Here is a 10,719-nt window from a genome sequence, read left to right on the forward strand (position 1 = left end):
CAATAATTAATGTATTATATATATATATATATATATATATATATATATATATATATATATATGTATGATACATATATGTATAATAAATGTGTATGTACACACATACATATGCTAAGTAGTCATTCATATATAAATATTCGTTCCACTTGACGATCGCAACGCCAATGGAATTATTTCATCCTTGTTATTCACCGAAAATTAGCCAAAGACAGAATATTCGCGAGCGTTGCGATTGTCACAAGTGGAACATAGCGTTACACATAACGTAGCCATAACCATAAGCCATAGTAGTAGATAGTAGGTAGTAATAGCGAAACACATGCGTTACTACTATGAGAAAAATATGCATAATAGTAATTTAAAGGAAATTAGATCATGACAATCAGTTCATACACAATAGATCATTATGCTTATTTCGAATAAGCTTTGATTTATCAAGTTGAATAAAATTAGTAAAATTATATTAAAAATGTAGAAATCGTTGGGATTATAATTAAGGTAATATTTATATAATTTTATAATTATAATATAAACAGATCTAGGTTTAAAGTTAAAGGTTAACACGCATTTATTGATAATAGCAATTTATTGTTGAATTCTTGTAATAATTTATCTTTGTATTAAAGAAACATTTTCTTTCAGCACGAAATAAATCAGGATAAGAATAGAGTAGAGAATATTCAATATCAAGAGAATATCTGTCTGATAAATTATTTTTTTTACACACACACACACACACATACATACAAAAGTATGTACATATAATATTTTAATAGACATTTTTTTATAAAATTCTTGTTTAAATATTTTATTTTATATATAACATGGATAAACTCATGTATAATAACTAAAAACTGGATTTATGTATCACATGTATGTGTGAAAATTAGATTTACATATTGCAAATATAGAGATTTATATATTTATTGTGAAACATGTCTCAGATCCAGTATATAAAAGTTTGTATAAAGATTATTAAAAAACTATGTCCACTAGTAACATTAATATCTACTATATTTGTTATTGTGATTACTATTTACATCAATCAGAAGATCTCTCCAATCTTTGTCTTTCTCTGTATACAAGTATATCTGAATTGGTACTCAATATATAGTATTAGTTACAAATCAAATCCAATGAAAGTTAAAGAAATACAAGATAACTTGTACAGTGTGATTGCTCAACAGCGCAAGTTTGAGCAACCACTGGCTAATATGCAGCAGCCACCAGCGTATAACACAACCTACAAATTTTGGCATTGTGAGAGATGTCAGAGTTACATGTGCAAGCCAACGCAGCATTGTGTCTTCTGTCGAAAATGTTTTCACTTCAAAGATCATCATTGCTTCTTCTTAGGTGCCTGTGTACTGCGCCAGAATATGGGCAACTTCATACTGTTTTGCTTCTATACTTCACTGACATGTCTGTACTCTCTATGCGTGCTGGGACCATACATGTACGAGAACATTAATCACATAGTGAAAAGCGATGCGGATTATTTTAATATATTCCTGAACTTTTGCTTCCCCATCGCCCTGGCAAGACTATTGCACTCCAGGGATAGTTCGAGTATACTTCTAGTTACGATATTCGATATACTGATGTCGATTTTGTGTATTTGTCTGGTGCTTGGTATTTGGAAGCTGCACAGTTGTTTGACCGGCAAACAACGTTACGTGAACGTAACGGGAAAACAGAATTTGAAGGAAATTTTTGGAAGCTACGGTCTATCAAATATTATCTTTCCATATAATGGTCTTATAGGCACAAGAGATATCAATGGCAAATATCAGCTAAAGGAAGTATGAAATTAGTCAGTTGAACAATGGATCGAGATTAAGTCTAACACATATTTTTCTGTATTATTTACTTGTATTGTAATAAATATAATAATAATAATAATAATATGTACAACACATGCATTCATACATGTAGTAGAACACAATGTTTACAAACACTTCTTACACGATTTACGGAAGGTTTTACGAAAAAAAGTGAATTATTTGTACTAAATCCTCATATGAAATACATGTATTCTAATCTCTCTATTTGGAAATATATGACATTGTTTTGCAAAATGACAAAACTGATACACTTGCTATAATAATAAAAATGTGATAAGCTAGGAATATTTTTTTAATTCAATATAATTCTTATATTACTTCGCGAATTTCAAATAATTATTTAACAATTTTTTTTTTTTTTTAAACAAATTATAATATAATTTTATGAAATTCTTGAAAATAATTTTATAATGGATTCAACTAGCCCCATAAGAAAATATTAATATGAAATAATTGAATGATTTTATTAATAGCATAATGTAATGCTATTTCTTCTAATTTATTTATGCATTTGCTTGTAGATAATGCTAAAAAGTAGCTATAAAAATTGCCTTTATAATTCCGTATGTCGATGATGCTGTGCATTGAAATCATTGGGATGAACGAACATTCCTTCCACTGTTGTCCATAGTGTGTGAGGATGATTTTCAGAATATTCGCATATTACTTCCATCTGTCCACCTATTGGAGCACCATAAGTTCTACCACTGACAGCTAAATATCTAAAAATATAATATTTAAAAGATTAATGTTATATACTATTTATTTTCAGTATAAAATAGACATGTAATATACATAAACATCCTGCAGATTAGTGATATTTTCTTTTATTTACATTTAAATTCATAGAAGATTGTATATACTTACGTCTTAGTATCAACATGCTTTAACTTAATAGTATCATCTCTCTCCCATAAATCATTATCGCATATTAACATCCAATTGTCACCAGTATCACCCTCTCCTCTGTGATCTCCGTATGCTGACACTTCCTGCTTTCCACTCAAAGGTGAACTAACGAGATGTGAGTGAAGATTTTTCTTTGTTGTAGTATGTTCCAATCTAATAACATCTCCACATTTGATTGGTTTCCTATGAAAAAAATTTCCACAACTTTGCTCATATTCAAACATATCATATATAGCTGACAAAAAGTTATATGATTACAAGTTATATGGCTTACCCTCGTATGCAATGTTTTCCTGATTCTGCTTTAATAAGCCAATAAGAATCACCATCTTCTTTGACGTTTGAACCTGTTACTGATTGCTGTCCACTCCCAGTTCCATATTTGACTTCATGGGAATGTAGCCTCACATTATAATTTACATTCATTAGTTTCAGTACAGAGCCGCAAGTTACATGTTGTGCTCCTTTAGCTGCAAATTATTTTAATAGATAAAATTAGTAGATTTAAATAAAAATTACACACAGGAATTAACACTTCACATTATTTATTATGTCACATATTTACATATTCATATATGCATATAAAAAATATTTATGTACAATTAAACATATTTATGATATTAATTATAACATGAATATGATTAATTAAAAATACATCACAAAACAAATCGTTGATAATATATTGAAATATAACATATATAACACGTATGTATTACAGCATGATAGTAATAACATAACCTATAAATATATATATATATTTATTGATAACTATGATCTTGTAAAAAAAACATGAAGAATACCTTGAATACAACTTATATAAAGTGAAAGTATTGTGAAGCTTGAAAGGAGCAGACGCATAGCATAATTCATCATGATCGTTTCTTGGCAATAATTAACACAAAGAAAATTTGAGCGAAAAAGCGATGCCGGCACGATGACATAGGGGCGCCAATCACAGCTGATTACTGCCTCAATAGGGGCGTAAGGACGTGTTATCTTTCCATTGGTCACAATTCACGTTCCATGTGTTTAAGTCTGACACCAGAGCTACTTTCTTTGCCTTTTTTATAGATTATATTTATATATATATCATTGATATCATACATGAGATCAATTTTATTTACCAATTTAAATTAATTTCTAACACAAATATCAATTAAATTGAGATATGACAGAAAAAACAAGCAATATAAAAAATTTATTTTATTAATATTTACAATCAAAAGATATATATTTGAAAAAGATAAGAAAAATCTTTTCTTTCAATTTAAATTATTTCATCTCTCTTCTTATTAACAATATATATATATATATATATATATATATATATATATATATATATATATATATATATATATATTCAACAATATAATTTAATAATTTTGTTACACACAATGTAAAATTATTTATATATTTTTAATGAAAGAAGCAAAAATAATTAATAAAATGATAAAATTTTTAAAATTTGATTGAATTTTTTAATTAGAAAAACAGATACAATTTTTGTATCATAAAAAGTGACAGAATATATAATGCACAAAATAATTTTCAAATTGGAAGAGGTAAATACATAATACAAGACATAATTTTTATATATAACAAATATATATATTTCATATTACATTGGACCCATATTCATTATTTAAAAATGTTTACATATTTAATATCTTCCTCCAATTTAACAATCATTAAATTATATATATTTTAAAGATATGGACTTTTCTTGGTTCTTTTACTTATAAAGATGCATTATAATTAACAGAAAATTATAAAGTAAAATATTCTTGTATATGTATGTATATATATATATGTATATATATATATATATATATATATATATATGTATATATATATGTATATATATATATATATTTTATCTACAATATATTAAAAAGAAGCATGCATATGAAAAAATTAAGGAAATACATATAAATTAATATAAAGAACTTATATTATTCGACGTTAATAAATTTTATTTATTAGAAAAATGCAGTGTATAAATTAACTAATTCTTCTTATATAATGCTTTCGTAAAAAATATTTTCTCTTTTATATCTTACCCAATAATTATATCTTAATATTACGTAATATTTTACATTGGCTTTAAAAATCTTATCAAATCAAATAACTGATATTTGCAAAACATATCTTGCTTCCAATATGATTTAGTTACAAGCTATTTTAGAGAGAACAGTGGAATGTGTCTCTTTTTAGAATAACTTTCATACATTCATAAAAATGTAATGACAAATTATCCAAATATAGCATTACTATATGTTGCATTGTTCAAATATAGCGCATCTTGTTGTTTCAATAAATGGATGACCAAAATGGCATGTATCATTAGTATTCAATGAGTTTTGGACGGGTTTTAACATAAATATATGCTGCTATTATCACAAATATTGCAGTTATAGTGGGCAATACAATTGTGAACACCCTCTGCTTATTCTCCAAAAATTCCTTTTTCCGTTCTTTTTTCTGTTTGTTGGTCTCTTTCGTCTTTCCCTTTAATTGCCTCATATTTTTGCCACTGCAAATCAATGAAATTATATTAAAATAAAAATTTACTTGTGTTTATCTTCTATATTAATATTTACTAAATTAATGGAACGATTGAGAGTATATGTAAATATCGAATATATGGTTTAATTTTTTTAACTTAGTATTTAATTATTAAAAAAAAGAAGAAAATTTACAAAATATCAGCACGACATAGATTTTCTTAAATTCCAATAAAAAACTTAAGATATATGTTTAAATTGGAAAGCGACAATAATCGCGAAACAAATTGTACTTATCGCACATATGTTTTATAACATTCTTTGACACCGCATCTACGCGTGTAGACTTTATAAAATAAATAATTGAAAACCGCATATGTGTATGCGAAATTCAATCTCGCCACGAACAAATCGAGAAACATCGAGATACCGATACCTTGAACTTCACTCGCAGCAAACAGATACGAGAAAGAAGTCCGAAAAGACAAGGCCACACAATCGTCAGTCGCTGGTGCAAATTAGATTTGCGTACATGACACGTAGCAGAACGATTGGCACGGAGATGCACCAGCCGTGTCACCACTTCCATACGCACAAGTGATTGCGCCAAATGCGTTCAGAAAACAGATCTTTGAACCCATATACTCACATCCAATATGTCTTTCTTATTCCTAGGCAGCGATCATATAATCTTTTTTCTAGTGAAAACATGAAAAGAGAAAAATTTTGCCAATTATTTTAACGTTTTTAATTAAATTATTTGTAAAATTTTGTACTTTTCATGTTTCTGCTCTAGAACATCTATATCGATTGCTCTATATAGCATAGATGACATTTTTCGAAAAAATGTTTGGTACAAAAATTTCATGTCTTTCGCATTAAATCCGAATCTGTATTAAAAAATACATATTGTATTAAAAAAAAAATCAGTTTTGGCCTTAATAATTTTTTTCTGGCCAGAACCAGAAGTTGAAAATATTATGATTTGAGAGTGATACGAGTATTCGATTTATAAAATAGATATTTTTCTATTTCAAAATCACTTCCCTAGTTTTTAACTGGATATGGCCCAGGTGATTTGGAACACTCTGTACATATAATTTTGAAATTTTCTGTATTATAACATTATTAACAATTATATCCGTTGAAAGTTTCTAATAATTTATAGTTTATAAGTGTGTATGTCGCTTTAATAAACGCCAATGATATACCTTTTCATTTCATTTAACATATTGTATAAACGTTCATCGGATTTCTTTTTCTTAAATTGGGTTAATAATTATTAGTCGCCAATATCATAAATCAAAAATTGATATTATTATGCCGTTTTTTAACGTCATTCTGTTACTTTTATATGGATAATACATAAATATCTAATGAATATCTTTGATAGCTTGGACATGTTATGTGATAAGTAGATAACATGTGAATATCTAGTGAATTCTAGTGGATATCTTTAATAGCTACTTAGATCGTGGTAGGAGCGCGCCCTCGCGGAAGCCGTGGAACTAAGTGCGAGTTGTCAGATGATAATCGTCGCGGATTATTCGGTATCGACCGAATACATGTCAATCAACGATCGATACTGCAGAGATTTTGCTTATCGTGAATCTTTAATCGCTGCTCTGTGGACTGTCGTGTACATACAAAGTTATTTAAATAATATAACGAGTGTAACATAAATTTAAAACTGACGTATATATAAAAATTAAATAATGTATTATAAGAGAAAAGGATTTTTTTTATTTAAAAACAAATATAAGGGCCATAATCGTTCTAATTTTTTTGCGAATTAATAGAAAAACGAGGTTCCTACATAATTTATTCTAAACACGTGTCACGATCTGTCAATGCATTTGGCCATCGATTGATGACTCTATGCAGATTATATGTATATAGGTATATAGGTATGTACTAACTGAAATATTGAATAAAATAAAAAGAAATTATTAGAAATAGCAAATTCAATATTATTAAATAATATTATCTAACTTTTTATTCGCGATGGATCTATAATAGGTATTTATGATCTTTCCAATATTTTATTTCTTTCATTGTGTTAAATACCACGAGACTTTTCTTTCGCTCATCAATATTACAAACGCAGATATTCTTGTCAATCAGCATCGGATATTTTTACCCTATCCGTTTTCCCTCCTCAAGTTTGCACCTGAATACGCGATATCGAAAAATTCGACGTACTCGAAAATCGTACTTATTATAACCACGCGATACTTGGATAAGGTACTCACTCCTCTAGTCTCGGTATCGCGCGATAGCGAATGTATACATACTCTTGAAAGATTTTAAAACGTCAGTGCATTGTAAATATATGTAATATGAGCTGTGCCTCTCGCGTCGAGAGAAGGAAACTCGTACCCCATTGGCCGTCGGATTCCGCCAACGGTGGTGGAGTTACCAAGCCTCGACACAGAGTATCCTGTATATAATGTATATATATATATATATATATATATACATTATAGATATATATGAATATATATACATATATATATAGTTCTCATATAATCCTGCTTCATATATGTATCTTTGTCGACAGGCCTTGAGACGCGTATTAAAATTCATTGTACCCGTGAAAAAAATTTCTCATATCGCCGCCATAATACAATCGAAGCGCCTTAGACGTCACGCTTTGGTGCATCGGAAATTGCAAGTCGCATATCGAGAAATTCGCTGAAAAATTTTCGCTATAGAAATTCTAAACGCACATATCTAAGAGATTTTTTTACAGTGATATTTGGCACTACTCTTGTGGCGGACGAATATTTCTAATCTTACTGTCTCATCTCTATCGAATCCGCAAATCTGTTGTTACAATGAAAAAAACTCTCTTAATAATTACAAAAATAATTACAAAAATCTCTCTTGAATAATTATAAAAATTTAATCACATATACATATATATATTTTCTTAGTGAACGTTGCGTAGAAAGATTTTTGAAAAGGAACAAAAATGATATTCACGGGAAAATTTCCTTGAAAAATTAAAGCGAGGGAAAAAGGTCGCGAGAGTAATGATTTGTAGAAAAGCGTCGCCCAAGATTTCGTCGCATTAATTACAATTACATCGTTGAATCCACGCTTTCGTCGATCGGTTTCGCTCGGGTCACCGGGTACAAGCCGGGAAAGAGAACGTGCAAAAAGAACGTTAAGCGCGCAGACTGCGACCTTGACCGAAGCGGTGTCCGCGCGTGAGGCGCGGCGCGGCGAGGCGAGGCGAGGCGAGGCGAGGCGAGGCGAACATACGTGCGTCCCGTCAAGAGGGGTTCCATTCCCTCGGCTGCTCTCGAGCCGATTTCCTTTTCGATACGGACGACTTTTTCGATCGCATAACGTAAAACGCAACTTATACTATAGCGAGGCTGATGATCGTTCGAGTCATTCGCAGACGCGAAAGGGTCCTGCTTTGCGTAAAAATTCATAAGGTAAAAATCTCGAATAATTTAATTTTTTTTTAATCACACAATAAACGAAAATTAATTTGTAACTTCGTAGTATCATACGTGTAAATGATTAGATTTACATCGAAAATTAACGTATACGTTAGCGTAATTTGAAAAGTTTAGGGGCATCTTCGTGGGAGAAGTTCTGACAAATGAGAGAGAAAAAAACGCATGTATTCTGCATATACGTCTATACATTGCATAGTAAAGCACGTACGTTATTTGGGGAGGTTTAATTACGGGAAGTAATTAATATCGAGAAAGGATATAATTATAAATTGACTAAAGAGTAGAAACGATAAGGACCTTGTGCATACTTGATGAATCGAGGGAATAAAAAATTCCGAATCAGATAGAAACCTAATTACTATTATCGTAATTACGATTTATCGTTCTGGGAAAAGTTCCCTTTATAAGTAAAGTCGCGGAAGACGAGAAGACGAGAAGACGACGAATGCGAAGATTCGTAATCTATCGCGAACCATAAGAGCGAGAATAGCAAGTATACTCAAGGTCAAGGTTTGTCTGGGCACTCCCTTTCGCGTCTATTTTTTTCTCGAGAGTCGCTTAACGACCGCCCCCTTCCGAACCAAGTCTGGGTTCCGATTTTTCCGAAATATGCATGCAAAGGGCGAAGTAAAAGCCGGTACCCGCGATCACGGGACAATGCTCTTCGGCGGCTCTTCGTGATACGGCGCTGAAGGTCGCAAGAAGTCGAGATCCTCGGGAGAATAGAACCGTCTTGCATATATCGGGTGACGCGATCGGAAACAAATTGCACCATCGATACGATTGCACCTTCTGCGATCTTCGTTCTATGATCTGCACAATCAAGACTTTTCGATAACATTTCTCCTCGCTTAATTAATCTTCCAAAATAGACTATTTGAATAATTAAATACGTCACATACATACACATGTAAAATCGATGACAACGATATAAATAATTTTGTATAATTTCGTGTAAAATTATATAATTAATAATAATATAATTATTAATAATTATTGAGACAATTCTTTTATCGTTTTAATTTGTTTTTCTTCTCTAAATAAGTTATTTGTTATTGGTAACTAAAGTACAATAAATTGTCTACCTAATTTGTTTACTCGATCGCATTTATCTAGCTTGTGTATCAAGCGTTATATTTCGTCCTTGGGTGATTTCGCATACATAATAAATTTTTCGCGTCGATTAATTTCAAGCGACAGTAACACATTCAAAATACAGAAATCGTGCATACTCTGGATAATTTATATGGGTAATACAATTAAAAATACATGCAGTATGTTAAAAGCTATATAAAAAATTAAAAGTATATAAAATATTACAAAAGTAAAGAAAAGGTAGGAAAAAAATTTTAGACGAGAAATTTATCATAAAATAAAAAATTTTTCAATAATTGATCTTATTGCAATTATTGCAGTAAGATATCTCAAAAATATCAAGGACATACACGATAAAGATATTTATATTTTTTTCTAAAAAAAATTCCGTAAGACAATGTCTTCATAAACTAGGAATAGTTACGGAAAGAATACGGATATATTCACATTTTGTAATTATTACATGCTCCGATACTTTCCCAAAGAGATCACAATCTGATCGTAATCTGAACCGATCACCAAGAGGGAAAACAAGAACTATGTGTTCGCTAAACGTACCTGTTCTTATCAACGTTATACCTCGCAGCTACAGCAGCTAATCTCATTTTGCGATTGGAGACGAAAGAAAGATACCTCACTCTTCGCCTCGATATATAAGACAATACTCTCGCTTTCAAAAGATCATGTATGTGCGAAATCTGACGCTACATAGATTAATAATTGCCGCCGAAGACAAACGGGGTGTGTGCTTATTGTTAGCGCTAAATGAGAACTCGCGCGAGCTGTCGCGAACGTATGCAATATATCGAAGAGAGTGACAACGAGAGCACGCACGTACGGATCGGGACGATCGAATTCGAAGGCAAGCCCCGCGATAATCGCACCCGGCGCGAC

At 30.6% G+C, this 10,719-nt stretch overlaps 3 protein-coding genes and 1 long non-coding RNA gene across 4 annotated transcripts; 1 reads left to right on the top strand and 3 right to left on the bottom strand.

The window, feature by feature from the left end:
- Positions 1 to 137: 137 nt before the first annotated feature.
- On the top strand, positions 138 to 2,065 carry LOC126848487 (palmitoyltransferase ZDHHC22-like). Its single transcript, XM_050589451.1, has 2 exons — positions 138 to 498; positions 643 to 2,065. The coding sequence occupies exon 2, from the start codon at positions 936 to 938 to the stop codon at positions 1,806 to 1,808; it is 873 nt and encodes a 290-aa protein (XP_050445408.1). The 5' UTR covers positions 138 to 498; positions 643 to 935; the 3' UTR covers positions 1,809 to 2,065.
- A 192-nt stretch (positions 2,066 to 2,257) lies between these two features.
- Positions 2,258 to 3,724, bottom strand: LOC126848488 (stromal cell-derived factor 2). The gene is made up of 4 exons (XM_050589452.1): positions 3,554 to 3,724; positions 3,028 to 3,223; positions 2,712 to 2,936; positions 2,258 to 2,566 (listed from the first exon to the last, which is right to left on the bottom strand). Exons 1-4 carry the CDS (start codon positions 3,624 to 3,626, stop codon positions 2,398 to 2,400), a joined length of 663 nt encoding a protein of 220 aa, XP_050445409.1. The 5' UTR covers positions 3,627 to 3,724; the 3' UTR covers positions 2,258 to 2,397.
- Positions 3,725 to 4,624: 900 nt separating this feature from the next.
- On the bottom strand, positions 4,625 to 5,876 carry LOC126848215 (single-pass membrane and coiled-coil domain-containing protein 4 homolog). The gene is made up of 2 exons (XM_050588904.1): positions 5,694 to 5,876; positions 4,625 to 5,286 (listed from the first exon to the last, which is right to left on the bottom strand). Exon 2 carries the CDS (start codon positions 5,274 to 5,276, stop codon positions 5,097 to 5,099), a length of 180 nt encoding a protein of 59 aa, XP_050444861.1. The 5' UTR covers positions 5,277 to 5,286; positions 5,694 to 5,876; the 3' UTR covers positions 4,625 to 5,096.
- Positions 5,877 to 8,717: 2,841 nt separating this feature from the next.
- On the bottom strand, positions 8,718 to 10,719 carry LOC126848292 (uncharacterized). Its single transcript, XR_007687242.1, has 2 exons — positions 10,384 to 10,719; positions 8,718 to 9,543 (listed from the first exon to the last, which is right to left on the bottom strand). It is a non-coding gene; the product is annotated as an uncharacterized LOC126848292 (long non-coding RNA).

Source organism: Cataglyphis hispanica, chromosome 3 (assembly GCF_021464435.1).
Source record: "Cataglyphis hispanica isolate Lineage 1 chromosome 3, ULB_Chis1_1.0, whole genome shotgun sequence".
NCBI classification, from domain to species: domain Eukaryota; kingdom Metazoa; phylum Arthropoda; class Insecta; order Hymenoptera; family Formicidae; genus Cataglyphis; species Cataglyphis hispanica.

Coding starts and splice junctions, on each gene's coding strand:
- LOC126848487 (XM_050589451.1), top strand. CDS start 936: ATGTCTCAGATCCAGTATATAAAAGTTTGTATAAAGATTATTAAAAAA.
- LOC126848215 (XM_050588904.1), bottom strand. CDS start 5,276: ATGAGGCAATTAAAGGGAAAGACGAAAGAGACCAACAAACAGAAAAAA.
- LOC126848488 (XM_050589452.1), bottom strand. CDS start 3,626: ATGATGAATTATGCTATGCGTCTGCTCCTTTCAAGCTTCACAATACTT. Junction 3,224..3,553: donor TTATATAAGTTGTATTCAAG/GTATTCTTCATG, acceptor AATAATTTGCAG/CTAAAGGAGCACAACATGTA. Junction 2,937..3,027: donor GGAAAACATTGCATACGAGG/GTAAGCCATATA, acceptor TTTTTTTCATAG/GAAACCAATCAAATGTGGAG.